Source organism: Chiloscyllium punctatum, chromosome 10 (assembly GCF_047496795.1).
Source record: "Chiloscyllium punctatum isolate Juve2018m chromosome 10, sChiPun1.3, whole genome shotgun sequence".
Taxonomy (NCBI): Eukaryota; Metazoa; Chordata; class Chondrichthyes; order Orectolobiformes; family Hemiscylliidae; genus Chiloscyllium; species Chiloscyllium punctatum.
The window spans coordinates 56,197,944-56,217,385 of record NC_092748.1 but is presented as its reverse complement, the minus strand read 5'-3'; the positions used below and the strand labels follow the sequence as shown (position 1 = coordinate 56,217,385).

At 38.8% G+C, this 19,442-nt stretch overlaps 1 protein-coding gene across 1 annotated transcript in view; it reads right to left on the bottom strand.

Annotated features, from left to right (window-relative positions):
• The window catches only part of dnah9l (dynein, axonemal, heavy polypeptide 9 like), a 428,305-nt gene extending 410,275 nt beyond the window's left edge, over positions 1 to 18,030 (bottom strand). The window contains exons 1-6 of the mRNA XM_072579200.1: positions 17,960 to 18,030; positions 17,600 to 17,842; positions 17,078 to 17,221; positions 5,680 to 5,879; positions 4,536 to 4,725; positions 1,616 to 1,715 (exon numbers count right to left, since the gene is read on the bottom strand). Of these exons, the coding sequence (XP_072435301.1) occupies positions 1,616 to 1,715; positions 4,536 to 4,725; positions 5,680 to 5,879; positions 17,078 to 17,221; positions 17,600 to 17,833 (868 nt within the window). The 5' untranslated portion in view covers positions 17,834 to 17,842; positions 17,960 to 18,030. The remainder of the gene's footprint in view (positions 1 to 1,615; positions 1,716 to 4,535; positions 4,726 to 5,679; positions 5,880 to 17,077; positions 17,222 to 17,599; positions 17,843 to 17,959) is intronic.
• Between the last annotated feature and the right edge of the window lie 1,412 nt (positions 18,031 to 19,442).

The following is a 19,442-nucleotide window of genomic DNA, read 5'->3' as shown; positions in this document are numbered from 1 at the left end:
TGTGAGGAATCATTGAATAAAATGGTCAGTAGCTAAATGGACACAAAACTAGCTGATGGATAGGAAACAGAGAGTAATGGTCATGGGTATTGTTCAGGTCGGGGGACGGTTTGTACTGGAATTCCCCAGCAGTCAGTATTGACCTATGTAAATAAATGATCTAGATATTGTGTGCAAGGCGAAATTTCAAAGTCTGCAGATGAAATAAAAATTGGGAGAATTGTAGGCTGTCAGTAGGTTAGTATGGAACCTCAAAAGCAAGTAACAAGTTGGTGGAATGGGCCGATATATAGCAGGTGAAATTAAGTGTGGTGAAGTATGAGCTGATACACTTTAGTACAACAAAATTGGAGAGACAGTACAAAGTAAAGGATATTATTCTATAAGGTGTGCATGTGCAGGGAGACCTGAGTGTATATGCACATTAGTCATTAAAAGTGGCATGGCAGGTTGAGAAAGCTGTTAATAAAGCATACAGAATTCTAGGCTTGATAAGCAAGAGTACAATATAAGAACAGGGATGCTATACTGAGCATGTATAGGACACTGGTTAGACTTTAGTTGGAGTATTATGTACAGTTCTGATGCCATACTTTGGAAAAAAATGTGAACACATTCGAGAGAGTTCAGAAGAGGTTTATGACAATGGCTCCAGAGAATGAGAAACTTTAATTATGAGGATCGATTGGGATTGTTTCCCTTGGTGAGAAGGCAGAGGTGAGATTTGATAGAAGTTTTCAAAATTCAAAGGTTTCGATGGAGGAAATAGGACAAAACTGTATCCACTCCAAAGAGGATTGACAACTGGAGGGCACAAATTTAAAGTGTTTTGATAAAAGGAGCAAATTTAGATTAGCTAAATTGGCAGTGTGGCTAGTTTGTGAATGCAGGAAGACTCCAACAGGATGGGTCCAATTCCTACGCTGGCTGAGGTTACTATCAAGGACTCTCCTTCTCAACCTCTCCCTTCACCTGAGGTGTAGTGACCCTTAGGTTATTGAAAGAGCACCCTATGGTCTGGTAAGACAATGACGACGTTACATTAACCTTTGTTCAGACATACAAACTATTGGATTAAAATGAAAGTTCAATGTCAAATCATTCATTATTGATTTATTATGAAAGAATCATAACATTATAAGCTGCTTAACTTATAAAGAGGCAGATAAAAGACTTTTAACATGACTTTTGCTTAGGAATAGCCTGAGCATTAAACAAAGCATACATTTTTGGAGTTTGATCTTCTGGTGATTATTAATGTTTTCAGCAATCAATAACATGCACAAAGTTACAATAATCACTCACATAGGAGTCCTGTGGTCTCCAGTTCTCAGTCAGAATCCAAATCTAATCCTCAGAATACTTTCCTCTAACACACCAATTCCAGTAACAATCAATAATTTACAAGCACTGCTAGAACAGAGATCGATATATTTTCAAATTGTTTTGTAGATGCTTAACTTACATTTGATTTAAGAACACCAGTCATCATTCTTAAATGTTACATCTCAATCTCTGGAATTGATGTCATGTTATATGTCCAAACGTCTGGTTATTTAATTTTGAAAGATTCTATCTATCTTAAGATGTTCAAAATATAATGCCAGTGAGTTACCTTCTGTGACTTTCAAGATTGTATTTTTGAAGGTAGAATAATAGCTGCTTTTCCCAATTCTCAGAATATCAGCTATTTTGTAAACCTTGGGATTCTGGAGCTATACAATGAAGAATTCAAAGTTAGTATGATTACAAATCACCATGATTCAAATAAGTCAACTCTTTACATGTGAATTGCCAAAATAAATGTCTTTATTAAGATACAGAAACGGTCATTTGTCCTTGATCTTATGCTGGGCAAGCAATTTAATTACCTGTGGTTAACATCAATATCTAAACAAGAGTTAGGTGATGACTTGGATAACATAGGGAAGGAAACATGCCTTCACATTTTTCTTCTTTTTAAAAAGAAGTTCTTGAAGAAACTTTGCAAGCAATGTAATGAGGCAGAGGAAATGTGAATTTACCCTTTGAAGAATTTAAAGTATGAATACACCAAATCTCTGCATTGAGCCATATCACTGTACTAACCTGTTACATCAGTACCAGAAAACCAAAGTTTCATTGCAAAGTATAAAAAGCAAAAACTGCAAGTTGTGGGGTAGCCCAAAACTAGGGGGCAGAGGTTTAAGGTGAAAGGGGAAAGATTTAAAAAGCATCTAAGGGGCAACTTTTTCATGTAGAATGTGGTGCATGTATGGAATGAGCTGCCAGGGGAAGTGGTGGAGACTCATACAATTATGATATTTTAAATGAATCTGGATGGGTATATGAATAGAAATGATTTAAAGGGGTATGAGCCAAATGCTGGCAATTGGGACTAGATTTATTTAGGATATCTGGTCAGCATGGACACGTTTGACCAAAGGGTCTGTTTCCATGCGGTATGACTCTATGACTCTAAATATCCTGTAGTTTTGTCAACATCTTCTAATGGAAAAGGTTATTATTAACTGCATTGGTGTTTGGATATTTTTCATGAACACTAATATTTTACTGTCTGCACATTTTATTTATCAAATTTTACAGGACAGTGCTCAATACACCCAGAAGGAAAGCCACTAACTTGCTGTCGACAGAAGGCATCTGCCCCCTAAATCACTGGAGAGTCAAGGGACCCTCAGTGGGAGGAAGTCCTACCCTTTGGAACTGTTAGCCAATCAGATTGCTTCTATTACCCAGTGATGTGACCAGTCTCAGAATAATGGCACCAATAGATTCCAGAACCAGCTAAGCTAGGGCAATAGATATAGAGGAAGGAGTGCTAGGATGGCTGAGGTGTAGACTGTAAAGTCAGGGAGGGGAGGAAGGAAGGAGAATACTGCCTTTTTGGGAAAAGTACACACAGTGCACTTAAGGACACCCCTGAAGACAAGTTTTCCCTCCCACTCATGTAAAAACTTTTAAGAAAACAGTGCCCATTCCCATCCATTTGCCCCTGTCAAATGTATTAAGACATGTGTAGCATGCGACTGGGACAGTAGAGAGCTATTGATAGATTAAATAAGTGGGCAAAAAGTTGGCAAATGGAGTATAATGCAGGAAAATGTGAAGTTGTTCATTTTGGAAAGGAGAACAAAAGAACAGATTATTATTTAAAATGAAAAAAATTGCAGAAAGCTGCAACACAAAGTATCTTAGGGACCTGGGACCTGGGCACGAAACACAGGAAGCTAGCACACCGGTGCCACAAGTAATCAGGAAGGCGAATGGAACGTTGGCCCTTATTTCAAGGGGTTGCAGTTTAACAGTAGGAAAATCTTACTGCAACTGGACAAGGTGCTGGTGAGACCATATCTGGAGTGACACGAACAGTTTTGGTCCCCTTATTTAAGAAAAGATATCATACCATTGGAGGCAGTTCAGAGACAGTTAACTAGGATGATACCTGGTATGAAGAGATTGCATTATTAGCAAAGGTTAAGAACTTTGAGACTCAACTATTGGAATTTAGAAGAATGAAAGGTGATCTCATTGAAACATATTGACAGCACAGTGGCTCAACGGTTAGCACTGCTGCCTCACAGTGCCAGGGATGAAAAATGTGGTGCTGGAAAAACACAGCAGGCCAGGCAGCATCCGAGGAGCAGGAGAATTGACATTTCGGGCATAAGCCCTTCTTCAGGAAAGGCTTATGCCCGAAATGTCGATTCTCCTGCTCCTTGGATGCTGCCTGGCCTGCTGTGTTTTCCAGCACCACATTTTTCAACTCTGGTCTCCAGCATCTGCAGTCCTCACTTTTTCCACAGTGCCAGGGACTCAGGTTTGATTCCAGCTTTGGGTGACCGTGTGGAGTTTGGGCACTTTCTCCCGTGGGTTTCCTCTGGGTGCCCCGGTTTCCTCCCACCATCCAAAGATGTGCAGGTTAGGTGAATTGGCCAAGCTAAATTGCCCACAGTGTTCATGGATGTGTAGATTAGGGTCATTAGTCAGGCGTAAATGTAGAGTAATCGAGGAGGAGTCGATGCTCTTTGGAGGGTGTGTGTGGACTTGCAGGGCCAAGGGGCCTGCTTCCACACTGTGGGGATTCTATGAAATATAGGATTAGAGTCATAAGAGGCATAACAGGGTAAAGGCTAAGAGGATGTTTCCCTTCGTGGGTAAGTCTAGTATCACAGCACATAGTCTCAGAATAAAAGGACGCTAATTTAAAACTGAGATAAGGAAGAATTTCTTCTCTCAGGGGGTTGAGCTGTGGGGGAACAGCCTTTGTGTATATTTAAGGCTGAGATAGGTAAGTAGATTCTTGATCAGCAGGGAAAGCAAAGGTTATAGGGAAAGGGCAGGATAGTGGACACAAGGAATGTCAAATCAAAATGACCTACTCCTGTTCCTTTCACGCGAGGATAATATCTTAACTAGACAGAACCACATCAAACATTAAAATACAGGTTTGTCTTTCATTACCTTTATAGATTTAACATTTTTAAAACTTAACAGTGATAAGGAGAAACAGCTTGTTTGTTCTACGTACAAACCTGCTTATATATTCCAAGCAAGTTTTCTTTCCTTGCCATCCAAAAGTAAATCTCTGAACTTGGAGTAGGATTTATTTCTTCAAATAAGTCATCAACTGAATCTTGTTTCATAACATCTGTGATTTGATGCATCCATTGGATCACCATGGACTCAATGGAATGAAGTATTGATTTGTCTAATTGTGAAAGGCTACAAAAAGTAAATAAGGAGCTTTTAAATAAAGTGTTAGATCAATTGAAATCATGAAGTCACTTCATTACACCAGCATCTATATATTACAGGTTAGACAACACTGAACCTTGAAATGACAGATGTAAAGATTAATAGTAATTTTTTTTAATAGCTATTTGTCCTTCATGACTTCAGATTCACAACAATGTAGTTGACTCTTAAATGCCCTCTGATCAATTAGGGGCAAGCATTAAAAGCTGATCTAGCCAGCGACACCCACATCTCATGAATCAATAAGAAAAAACGTATTTTTCAATCATGCAAGATCTTAAGTACAGTTTTGACAGTGCCACAGATTTGATTCTGGTTAACATGTTTGGGCTGAATAACAGACCCAGGTCAACCTTCATCTCTGACTCTATAAGCATTTAATGCCACAAGCAAGAACACATATGACTAAGACATTTTATGAACTGGTTGACATGGAGAAATCCTAACCCTTACACTTATGAGCACTTGAGCAAATAAACACTTCCTAAACATTGTTTTGGGTTGCTTTCACTCAAAAATGACGACCATTATCTTGTTATAATGCATCATGAAATAGACTTTAAATATCAACTATATCATGGAAACAGCTTGACAATGTGAAGTGAATGGTAACAAAGAAGTGTGCAGTAATATTTAAAACTATTTTCAGTTTCTGTAACTTTCTAGATGTATTAAAACTCCAACCTCCACACATAATTATGTCAACTTTTATTTAATTATTAAAAATTGCTTCTAAAACAAACCCAACACAATATTTAATACCTTCCCATGATTAGGTAGGTTAGTGATAGGCAGAATTATCTTCATTTTATGAAGTCATAAATAACTTTTTTTCAAAAGCAAGCACCTTAAAACTTTACTAACAAGCATTTATGGGAATCAGCAAGTTTGAAAGAATCAGAATCTGGAAGAACAACGTACTTATCGTGAATTTCAATTTCTTGGTTTTCATATACACTTTCAGGAACAAGGGGCAATGGCAAAATAGTTTTCCCTTCCATTTGACCATGAACAACAGATATTCTGCTTTTTATCATTTCAGTATGTTTTCTGACATCGTAGGATATAGCCTGTGGCCACCCCAAATGATTATTTGAATTGGACAAGATTGGAACCAGTACCTGCAAATGCACAAATTACTTCAGTAAACAATATAGTTACAAAGACTATAATGCTAAAACACAAAGTAGTAGTGTTGAACATTAAACTGACACAGTTATCATTAAACAGCAGTTAAGTGCACTGGACAGAACAAAAGCTATATGCCTGGATATTGTTTTGAATGCAAACAAAATTGAGCAATTAATATTTGAGCCAAGCTATCCCAGAGTTAGGATACATGCATCTACACAATAATGTGGAATGTTGCACAGGTATGTGACCCAGAATATAACCCAAGACAGACAAAAAGACATCAGACAATCACCACACTAATGATCTCCTCCCAATCATAACTAAAGTGATGCAAGAAATAATTAGTAATGCCACTACACCAAATCTACTCACCAACAACATAGCAATTTGTTTAAATTCCACCAGAAACATTCAGCACGGGATCTTACTGTAGTTTTGATCCAAATGTGAACCCTTTAAACTGTATGACAGATTGAAGGTGAGGGTAACTGCTCTCAAAATCAAGGCAAAGTACGGCACAAAGGAGCCTGTGCAATTCTGCTCAATAGCAGGCAAACACTGTTATACTAGGTGCAGAAGAAGCATCTTTCTGGTTGTGGTGGATGCAGTCAATCATCATAGCTCCAGATTAATGGAGTTTTGTAAAACATAATTTACAAATACTTCATCAATGACCATCCCTGGTACATGGTTTGAAATGGCAAAATAGTGATAATGGAGTAAATGTTTGAGGTGAGGGGTGTGGATTGCTGATGCTCTGGACCAAAAAGAAGGTTCGTACCATACTGAACAGAAAGTTGGCACTCCTGCTGCAATAATACACTGAGGATATCTTCGTCTTTTGTTTGTGTTGCTCCCTCAGTGACAGAAAGTCAGTCTTAGAAAATTGGCAGCCAACCTGATTGACTACAGTGCCAAACTAGAGATGCAGTCATTGCTAGAACCATAAGGAGTCCTGAAAATAACTGAAGATGTGCCCTGTTCATAAGGCAAGTCCAACAATTTTGGGTGGGCACATCTTTGTAATCCCAGAAATGGGGTACATGAACGTTTTGGGTGCATGTTACAGAAGGGTGGAGAAGGCACAAGAAGTGACATCATCTTAGTGGGTTGACCTCAGCAGGCACAGATGGCTACATAAGTACCTCTTGTCCTGCCTGCCTCTAGATCAAGCCATCAAATCTGCCAAACTAACCTTTTATTTGTACTTGCCCCACCTAATGGAATGTAGCAATAGAGGTAGACCAAGCCCCTTGAGAGACTGTCATATAGCCGCTTAAGGCTCTCAACATGCCTAAATACAGCTGCCTGATCCCTTCCCTATAACGTGACAAACTGATCGAGAATAGGCAGGACAGGAATTTATTTTGTACATCTCCCCCCACTTGGGCTGTATAATTCCACACAAATATTATTGGATATAGTGCTTATGAGACAGGACTTCAAATACCATCATGGAACTTGAATTCAATTAATTAAATAATTAACTTTTAAAGTGATCATTAAATAATAATTAAACATTTTCTGAAAGAAGCTATCACAATAGTGGTGATCATGAAACTGTTAGATTGGCATGAAACTGTTAGATTGGTATAAAACTGATTTTGTTCATTAAAGTCCTTCAGTTCTTGCCATGAAAAAAAAGTAACCAGCATTGCCCTCGGATACCATAAAGGCACAAGTACAGTTGCCCCATAAAATATCAGGAAACCTATGATAAAATTGGGAGAGTTATCCTATAGGCTTGTTGTACAAGACCTTGACCTAATCATATTTACGGAACACACTTCATAGTTGATATCCCAGATTTCTTCAATACCATTCTGGAGTATACCCTTTCTCAGCCTAAATCTACAATCCCTGGTTTGGGCCTCTCAATCAAGAAGACAACTTTCCTATCCATTTCATATGCACCTGTCAATTTTCTACACTTCATTTATGTCTCCCCTCAACCTCCTCTATTCTGATAAAAACATCCCTGGCCTATCCAGTCTTTCCTCATAATCCAATTCAGGCTTCATTCTCATAAATCTCCTTAGTACCCTCTTTAGTGCAAATACTTTTTTTATTATTTCTTGTCACCTGTATCTCATTACAAAATATAGTGAAGAGTGTTTTATTGTACTACCACTCTCCGGTGCCATCTTAAAAAACAGAAAAATAAAACAAAACACAGAACACGAAGGCAAAAAAATGAAGAAATAAAAGAAAATGTTTCAACCTTACAATCCCTCTTGTCAAATGCTCCGCTATGGGCCATGGGCCTATTGGCCAAGCAAAAGTCCCCTTCCCCACATCACTGCCATTGGAATGAAAGTCACCGATCTTCAGGGCATCTTGCCTCCAAGTCCTCATTTGGCCTCCCCAATGCAGACGTCACTGATGCTGCCAGGTACTGCACCGGCTCAAACTCAACTCCGCCGCCACAAGTCTGCTTCGGACCCACCATGCCAGTACAGCTGCTGCTAATGCTGCTGAGTCTCATACCGGGCTCAAACCATCTCCATGATTCTGTGCTGGAAGCATACACCACAGGGAATCCAAACTCGCCTCCGCACCAGCAACTATGATGCTGCAGAAGTCATTGGGAATACAAACTCTCCTCCGCCACCGCCCTCACAAGTCTACACTCATACCGTCAACATAACAGAGTTCTTCACCAAGAGGTAAGTAAAATAAAATAGAAAAGAAAACTAGAGGAAAGAGACAAAAAACTAAAAGAAAAGCAGAAGGAGCAGACAAGATCCGGTCTCAGAAGCCAACTCCACTGCCATCTTAGCAGAAGTTATTTTTCCTACAAGACTATAACTGCCTACGATATTTCACCTGTGATCTAACTTGTGTATGATAATAACTCCAGCATAACTTCCCTGCTCGTCAACTCAGTGGCAAGGCTAAAGCAGACAAGAACCCTTTTCGACCACTTTTTGCGCCTGTCCAGTCAGCTTCAGGGATCTGCAGGCGTACATTCCAAAGCCTCCTCTATTTCTCCACACTTCCCAGCATACCTCCTTGCCATTTCTTGTCTAATCCCTTACTTTGCTAGCCTTTGCAAAGCATTTTACCTCACACTTCTTTGAATTAAACTCCATTTGCCACTATCTACCAACCTGTCTGATCCATTTATATTCTTCTGTAATCTACAAATTTCTTCTTGATTATCAACAATATGGCCAATTTTTGTATTGTCTGCAAACTTCTTTATCATGTCTCCTACGTTCAAGACCAAATTATTAATATATTCCACTAAAAGAGATCTAGTAAGGAGTCCTGATGAGCAAAGGTAAGATCCTTCCAACCTCAAAATCACCTACATTGATAATGACCTTTGCACATTGCCTCTGAGCTAACATTGTATCTAGATTATCACTTTGCCTTGGATGATGTGCTTTTACTGTTGTGACCAGACTGCCATGGGGGACCTTGTCTAAAATCTTGATATAATCCATGTATACTACATCAAAAGCACTATGCTCATTAACTGCCTTGTTACTTCTACAAAATACTTATTCACAATAGTCAACCTATTCACAATAGTGAAGAGAAGGTTGGCAAATTATGGTTAGAGTTTCTGTTATTTCTTCACTTGTTTCCCTTAACCTCAGACCAGGATAGTTTTCATCTCGGCATGGAAAATTATACATTTTCATAAGATGTTAAATCCTTAAATGTTTCTTCTCTCAGTTTAACTTTGCCTGGTATTTCACATTCCTCCTTTCCAATTGTAATGTCTGTCTTCTCTCCTTTGTGTTTTATAACTTAGGTCAGTTTTCAAAGTCCTTTGCTTTCACGCAGGTTTCTCTTCTAGTCCATAAATGTCCTGCTTTTATCATTTTGCTCTTTTGTAGATTTACCAAAAGAAATCTGTGGAGTTACCATTATTTTTCATTGTTTTACCTCTTTGTTTGCCTCCTTCATTTCTTATACTCCTCTAGATTTCCAACAATATTAAGCCCTTGATATCTGCTTCCCTTTATTTCCTTCTTCCTTTTATAAACCTTTTAACATCCAGAGTGTTTGGTATTTGTTAGTCTCACCTCTTAAGGAAACATACTTATTCTGAGCCCTTGCTACCTCTTCCTTAAACACCTCCAATTGATCCAATACTCATTTGCTATCAAGTCGCAGTTTCTTATCCAATTTAGCTAAATCACATCTCAGCTCTAGTAAAGATAGCTGAGAACTATTATTCCGGTCTATCTTTGTCCCTTTCCATAACTACCCCAAATTTATTTGAGTTATGATCACTTCCAAAGTACTCCCCAACTGATATCCCTTCCACTTGCCAAGCTTCATTCCCTAAAACCAAGTCACATATTTTCCACTCTCATTGGAATTGCTTTGTACTAACTAATGCAATTTATAAGTTTTGCTATATCTATGCCATCCACGCCGAGTCTCAGAGTTAATATTTGTGTTGTTGAAATCCTCTATTGCTGACTTATCATTTTTGTACTTCTCAAATTTGCCAATATTGTTGTTCCTCTCTTGCTCTCCACTTGTTGGGGTTGGTGGTCGCAGCAAGGGGAGGTCTTTCACTACCTTCCAGTAACGATTGTTTTAGTTCTGCTCTTCTGTTGAGCCAATGTGGCTTTATTTCAATGATCCTTCTATCAGATCATCCTTTCCATCAGCGTCATTGTTTTTTTAAACTATATTACAACCCTCTCCTCTTTCTTAATGCTTCCTTCTCATCTGGAATTTGTACAACCAGCGACGTTAAGATGCCATTTCTACCCTCTTTCAGTCATGTCTTAATAAGAGCATGCAAGATTTTCATATTATTTATCTTTTTGCTTGAAATAACCTTTAAGATTTTACCTTAACTATCTTTTTCTGCTTGAGGTAATTAACAGTTGGATCAGAAAATTGCTTGCATAAAATTGGTCTTGCTGACCTTGCAGCCATTTAAAAGGTGCTCAAACATTTGAGTTTGAATAATTATATATGTTTTAATTACATGAGATTCAATTGAAGGATCGTCTATTAAATTTAAGAAAATAAGTCAAATATTTATTTAGAACTGTAGAAGAAAACATAATTTGTTAAAGTACAAAAACAGAAGTTGCTGGAAAAGCTCAGCTAGTCTGGCTGCATCTATGAAGAGAAATTAAAGTTAACTTGTTGGGTCTGGTGACCCTTTCACAGAAATCATGTACTTTATGCTTGAAACAACAAGCTATGGTAAAACCATGTCATCAAAAACACAGATTCAAATTAATTCTCTATGTTAACGCTCTAGGTATACGAATGGGAAGAGATTGGAGAGATATGGGCCGGGTGCTGGCAAGTGGGACTAGATTGGGTTGGGATAGCTGGTCAGCATGGACTGGTTGGACCGATAGGTCTGCTTCCATGCTGTACACCTCTATTTATATGAAGTACATCCTGACATTCAACGAGAAACATTTTTCAATTGCTTTAGTATTCCTGGTGTTGCCAGGTGAATCATTTGTGAAACTCAGCATTATTAATTACAGGATGTAACATTATTTATACAACTTGATGTATGGAGTATACATAATGGGTATTTGTTTAGCCTTGATGACTCTAGTTACAGAGATGAGGTGACTTCAGATGACTCCACCATAAGCGAACATAGAGAGTTAATTTCAATCTGCGTTTTTGTTGACATGGTTTTACCATAGCTTCTGCGGTGTTATTCTTTGGAAATATAATTCAGTGTAACATTACTTCAATGATACAGTGGTTCTGTGGTTAGCACTGCTACCTCACAACGTCAGGGACCCGGGTTCAATTCTGGCCTCAGGCGACTGCCTGTGTGGAGTTTGCACATTCTCCCAGTGTCTGCATGGGTTTCCTCCGGGTGCTCAGGTTTCCTTCCACAATCCAAAAGATGTGCAAGTCAGGTGAATTGGCTATGCTAAATTGCCCATAGTGTTAGATGCATTAGGCAGGGGTAAATGTATGGAAATGAGTCTGGGTGGGTTACTCTTTGAAGGGTTGGTGTGGACTTCTTGGGCTGAAGAGACCGTAGGGAATCTAATCTAAAAAAAAGACACAAGGCTTAACCTATGCTTGCACCATTCAAGGAATCCTGGGCCTTAAAAGGATATAAAACTTTCATATTATCTTCACTGCTTGTCTGTGCAAGCATTTATAAAACCTGCTTAATCAATTTTAGTTGATTCGTTGATACTAGTTTTTTATACTTCGTTAGGTCAAGAGAGAGGGGAAAGATTTTTAAAAAGGCTATGAGCCAAATGTTGGCAAATGGTCAGATTGGGATGTCTGGTCAACACAGACAACACAACAAAAGGGTTAGTTTCCATGCAATATGACTCCATAATAACTGAGGACCCCATTGATATAAAAGAAGAATTGGGACCATAGCGCTTTTAAAGGGAAAAGGGTTTTCTACTCATGCTCTCGGTTCATCTGTGTTCTACCTCAGATTTAGAGTCATAGAGACGTACAGTATGGAAACAGACTCTTTGGTTCAACTCACCCATTTCAACCAGATATCCTAAATAAATCTAGTTCCATTTCCCTCTAACCCCTTCTTATTCATATATACATCCAGATGCCTTTTAAAAATGTTGTAATTGTACCAGTCTCCACCATGTCTTCTGGCAGCTCATTCCATACATGCACCATTGTCTATATGAGGAAGTTGCCCCTTAGGTCCCTTTTAAATGTTTCCCTTCTCACCCTAAACCTCTGCTCTCCAGTTTTGGACTTTCCCAACCTGGGGAAAGACCTTGTCTATTTACCTTATACATGCACCTCGTGATTTTAAAACTCTACAAGATCACCCCCCAGCCTCTGACACTCCATGGAAAATAGCCCCAGTCTATTCAGCCTCTCCCTATAGCTCAAATACTTCAATCTTGGTAACATTCTTGTAAATCTTTTCTGAACCCTTTCAAGTTTCAGAACATCCTTTTATAGCAGGGAGACCAGAATTGCACACAGTACTCCAAACGTGGCCTACCAATGTCCTGTAGAGCTGCAACAGGACCTCCCAACTCCTATACTTAATGCACTGACCAATAAAGACAAGCATAACAAAGCCTTTTTTATTATCCCGTCTACCTGCGATTCCACTTTCAAGGAATTATGAACCTGCACTTCATGGTCTCTTTGTACAGCAACACTCAAGTGTATACATCCTGCCTTTCCAAAATGCAGCACCTCACATTTTATCCAAATTCCATCTGCCATTCCTTGGCCCATCTGCTCAAAATCCCATTTTACTCTGAGGTAACCTTCTGCACTGTCCACTTCACCTCCAATTTTGGTGTCATCTGCAAACTTACTAACCATACCTCCTATGTTCACATCCAAACCATTTATATAAGTGATGAAATGTAGTTGACCAAACACCAATCCTCGTGGTACACCACTGGTCACTGGCCTCCAGTCTAAAAAGCAACCTCCACCACCACCCTCTGTGTTCTACCTTTGAGCCAGTTCTGTGTCCAAATGGCTAGTTCTCTCAGTATTCCATGATGTAACCTTGCTAAATCAGTCTACCATGAAGAACCTTGTTGAATGCCTTACAGAAGTCCATATAGATCACATTCACTGCTCTGCCCTCAATCTTTGTTGTTACTTCTTCAAAAAACTCAATCAAGTTAGTGTGACATGATTTCCCACACAAAAAGCCATGTTGATGATCTCTAATAAGTCCTTGCATTTCCAAATACATGTAAATCCTGTACCTCAGAATTCCCTCCAACAATTTGCCCACTATTGATATCAGGCTCACTAGTCTCACAAATACCTCAGCATCTTGCATTAAAATATACAGTATTACCATATAGCATTGTCAAACGCTCGTATTGTCTATTTTCTAGCCTATCCTTTAAATATGCTTACGAATTTTCTCCCTTCCATTTCTTTCCTGTCCCTTCCATATCTACTCTTAGGTTCTCATCTCCCCTCCAAAGGGAGTATAAATGCTCCCCAACAGAAGTAGTACGACCTATACAATGACTTTGTTTTCAGCCCTATTGCAGTTCAACTTGTCTGGCTTGTACAGGTCTCATCTCCTATAGAAAATGTTCACAATGCATCAAGGGTCTAAAGCTCTCCTAGACCAACTTACCATTTATTCATCAGTATTATCCTTCCATTTCTGAATTCACTAGCATGTGGCACCAGAAGTAATTAGGAGATATACACCATCCTGCTTTTCAACCTTTCGCCCACCTCTCTAAAACTCTACTTTCAGGATCTCAACCCTCTTTTTGCTTATAGCAGTGTAGATGTGGACCTCTGCCATTCACTCTCCCTTCTCATCAGAATGCTCTGCAACTATGCAGTGGCACCTTCATTGCTGGAACCTTCTGGTTATGACATCATTCTAGCTATGATGTAGATGTTGCTTTTTCAATGGAGGTTCTCTCACCATTTTAACTCTTCAGACATTGTGCTCAGACTTTATCCATTTCACACCTATCCACTATCCATCAGGCACAAATCAGACTAAGTCATCAGGTGGTTAGTTACTCATCACAGAATACCCAATCTTTTGAGTGGCTTTTGTATGCACTGTATTCTGAACACTTATCCCCATGAAAGTTATATCAATTATCTGCCCAAACTTGTATGTTGCTCTGGTGTTAGTACGCATGGATGCAGAATTTCTTTTCCACTCAAGCACTTAGTTTTTAAAAAAAGGAAATTACATTGAAGCTTTGTATATCATCATAAGATTATTAAAGGTTTGGACACTCTGGAGGCAGGAAACATGTTTCCACTGATGGGCGAGTGCCGAACTAGAGGACACAGCTTAAAAATACGGAGTAGACCATTTAGGACAGAGATGAGGAGAAACTTCTTCACGCAAAGAGTGGTGGCTGTGTGGAATGCTCTACCCTAGAGGGCAGTGGAGGCCCAGTCTCTGGCTTCATTTAAGAAAGAGTTGGATAGAGCTCTCAAGGATTGTGGAATCAAGGGTTATGGAGATAAGGCAGGAACAGAATACTGATTAAGGATGATCAGCCATGATCATATTGAATGGTGGTGCAGGCTCAAAGCGCAGAATGACCTACTCCTGTACCTATTGTCTATTTCTACAGCTTTGGCCATGGTCTTATTTGCAGCTGCTTCATCTATTCTTCTCCACTTCGCCCATTCGCTGTTACAAAATTCTAGTTATTCTTCCAACAGTGATACAGGAAACTTTGCATAAAAAAGTCTGAGCTAGCTTTGCACAGATGACTGGTCTCACAGCAATCACACAATCTCCCATTAACCTGAATGCTACCCTACTATACCATTTCATCAGTTATTTATTCAATTGTTCAGTTAATTAAGAAAGCAATGACAGGTAATTGAGATGACTATGCTGGAGGATCTGTTCTTTAATATAACCTAACCTGAAACTCCTGGATTTGCTACAACTAGTATACATTATTTAAAGTAACACAAGATATGAAATCAATAAAAAGAAAGATTATCATCCTGTAAGTATTCAGTACAAAGTATTACATCTGCTTCTCAAAGCACATTATACATTATTCACTGTTATTTGATGAGGTATATTAGATTACTTCGCAATTCAATCTTTTAATGGGTCATTCTTTTGACAAATGATTGACATGAAAGTAGCTCAGCTCAGTCAACAGTTCAGCCTTTCTGGTGGCAAGTGTAAATTTGATCCTTATATTTTCAAAATAAAATTATTCTCATAAATTAAAGTTATAATACTTAGCTAAATATAGCTTACATACACAAGTTATTCATAATTTGTAGTAGTACGACAAATGACAGCACATTGATAAAGTGTTCAGGGGAGACCACACTACATTTAAACAACACAGGTACAGTAGTACATCAAAATCATATTGTACAGTGTATGCAAACACTCCACGTAAAGGAAGTTAACAATAAGATCATTTACACCTTCAGTGGAAGCAACATTCGTATACATCTCAGTCCCACGTAATGTTTAACAGAAATTCATGGAGTTCTACTTGTTGCGCCCGGATTGTGTGAAATTCCCAAGGACTAGCAGCAAATATATTAATGCTTTTTGAACTTTTGGTTATGCTTTCTTTCCAGTTCCAAGAGGTTGTAGAAGTTTTTTTAAAAAAAAACTGCATGTATTTTGGAGGCATTATCTGTAAATTCACAGATAAACATCTGTGCAAGTCTTAGGACTATGCACAATGCATATCTACTTCAGATAGTGTGTTAGGAGTCATAAGCGCAATTTGGAGAAGTACAGCACGAAGCTTATGGTCCAAAATAAAGCTTCACATTCATACACCCTTTCTGGAAAAGCATTAAAAAAAAGGGATGAAAGGGGGAGATTTGAGCTGTTTAAAATACACATCTCTAAAGTACATACACAATACTGTGAACCAATAGCTAGAGAAAAAAAAGTGTTGGGGGTGTAATCTTGCACATATTTGTCCTAAGATGAGGCATATTATTTTGTTCTTCTGCATGACTTTGGTCAGATTTTACTTGGAACAGTATGTCCAGTCTTAGATGATAATAATGCTTTAGCAGGATACAGAGGACACTCAGTAAATTAATATAAAGCATCTTAGGATAAACAAATTGGGATTCTATATTTTAGAATCATAAAGGGGTGATCGGATTTAAAAAAACAAAGGTGAGCCTGGACTAGACAGACAGTCTTATTCCAATTAAGTAGGTCAGTGAGGACAGGAGTTACAATTTGAAGCTGTAAGATGCCAAATCCAAGCCAGGAAACAGTCACACCAAGAACCAGCCTTTGTCTTATGCAGTAGATACCAACATGCACTATTACTCCAGTTAAAAGCTGGGGCAGCCATCACTTGTTACAAGAGGTAGGTACAGAGAAGTCAGGTTCAAAATAATCATCATGACAGGTTTTTATTGCCCAGATGGATCAGAGGAATCCCTCAGACTTCACACCCCCCTCTCCCAGAAGACCATGTGGTTTCATGTGGAGTGGGGTGTTTAACTATTGTGATAGATACAAATGGCCTATATTGGACAAATAAAGTCGACCACAATCTTGACCTTTTCCATTCAGGTCAATTTCTGCCAGCCATAGTTATCAAATGGATAAATGTTACAAAACGTGCAAATTCGAGATATAGCATTGGTCTGGTAGACAGATACTATTCACCAATGGGACTTGTGTTTTCCTTTTTTAAAAAAAAACTCACAAAAAATGTATGATCGCATTTGATACAAGTGTGCTGGTATGTTTTTCTACCTCATTGATTAAAACTGCGAGATGCTCCACTGGGTGTTGCAAGATCTCTCCAAGCATCAGTTCATTGACGTGGTCATTATCCGACAAATTTCCACTACAGTTTTTGAAAATATAAAGCATTTTGCTTTTTGATGTGAAGGTCAACTTTGAAAAAGAAAAGCAAATTGTTAATTTTGCACCGTTTAGAGAAAAAAAATGTGAACTCTGCGCAATACACAACACAATTTTGGATTCAACTTATTATCCACGAGATAGCTGATATTACATTTATAACAATAACAACGATTGTAACAATACATCATAATTAGACATTTTAACGCAAGTTTATGATTAATTTCTTTCAATAAAATTCTTTATTTTTCTTTTGGATAGCGACTTAATAAAAATCAAACTTCACCTCCAGATTTACTCCCTCTGCTCTCCAAAAAAAAAGTGGTTTTTAAACTGACAATAATAAAATCGACTTTTAAAAGTCCTGTGACCCACCATTATCCAAGCCTTCAGTATTTTGCCCGTCCGTACCTGTGAGTCAGCGTGCAGAGCTCCTCCTGCTCCAGTAAAGAACAGCAGCCTTCCATTCCGCATTTCATCGAAAAAATCCAGTAGCAGTTTTTTATTTTCATCCACCGCGATGAATTTATTCCATTTTTCCGATTTTACCTTTAACGACTTAAACGCCTGCTCCTTTATAAAATCTATTCGTTCGTCTTCGGCGCGAACGATGGGAAAATTCGAGTTAACTTTTTCTTCAGTCATTGCATCAGCCTTAACAGATAATAGGAAGGGAAAACAAATAGGGGTGAAAAGTCGACCAACTAAATTCGTGTTTTTAACATTTCGCGCAGGCTTTTCTATGTTTTGAATGTAAGCAACGATTCGCACCTGAACGAGTGACAGAAGATGCTGGGACTTGTGAGCGATCAGGAAACAGCTGTGGGGAGAAACGCAATTAACACGTGAGGCAGCTCCAAAAGGCTCGAGATGGATCCGGGGTAGGGGAGGGAAAAGAAGGAACAGAGGTCGAGCGGGGACAACCAATGGCTGGGAGCATCGCATCATCAGCACCGAACTATCAGAAATTCGTGCAGTGAGTCAACAAATGACAATGCACTCCAGTGAAATCAATTTTTAAAAAAACACATAATAAAAGGTACCACTTTTTTAAAGAGGCACAAACAACTCTAGAAGAAATGGAAGGTTAACCGGTTAATTTTTAGGAGGTGTCGGAGCTGCGCATTGCTGGGGAGCAGTTGCAGTTCCTTCGGGCTGGACAGCCTGACAGGAGCAAAGAGCGCTGTCAATGTGCCTTCTTCGGGATGTTTAATTGGAAGCACCAGCTTTCGGAGCGCCGCTCCTTCATCAAAGCTAGTGTGCTTCCAATTAAACCTGTTGGACTATAACCTGGTGTTGTGTGATTTTTAACTTTGTACACTCCAGTCCAACATCGGCGTCTCCAAATCATGCCTTTTTCGGGAGTCCGCTAACAACTCCACTGTGTCCACCGGCACCAATAATGGATGAATAAAGACACTGGGAAGAAAAACAGTTTACGCTCGAAATGAAAACCAAATTATTAAACTTAAACTATAAAAGTTGATTTCCTGATAGCAGGAACTTACTGCTTAAAAGTAGATGGTAAATACCAGAACCATCAAGATCTTTAAGAACTATTTAGGTAAAATATTGAAAAGCCATAGTATGGAAGGCTACAGGCCAAATGCTGGAAAATGGGATTTGAGTGGATGGATGTTTGACGACTGGTGCGGACAAGATGGACCAAAGGATGTTTTACTCATGTTATAAATATTCCATAACCATGAATCTCCAAGAATAAATTACCGCTTAAATCAATTACAATCGCAACTTGAAGGATATGCGGTACGGTAATGTCCCTGGTATCAGGCGAGTATGGGGAATGGGGCGAGGTGTGCTTGTTCTATCAATCCACTTGCTGCACGAAAAATACCACTGAGAGAACATGAGTGAGCTGGAATTAGTGAAAGATAAAACACAAGCAAAGAGGACTTTAATGGCAGTGGTAGTTGCGCCAAAAGGCTTTAGTTCAAGTCTCAACTGCATCAGAGGTGTGTAATAACATCTCTGAATAGATTGATAACATAAAATATCTACAGATATTATCAATGGAAATGAGAGGTTTGGAGAGGAAAACATCTGGGTAAGATAACAATAGGATTAAGCAACTAAACTGCTAGAATGAATGGTGTGCTAGTTATTAAAGGAAAGAAGCAATAATGCATACAGGAATAGCACAACATTCATAAATGTGGTTATTTCTTTATAGGGTGGGGTTGGTAAACCTAATTTTAAAGAATTAACAGTTGTTGGAGAGGCAGACCTCCTTGTT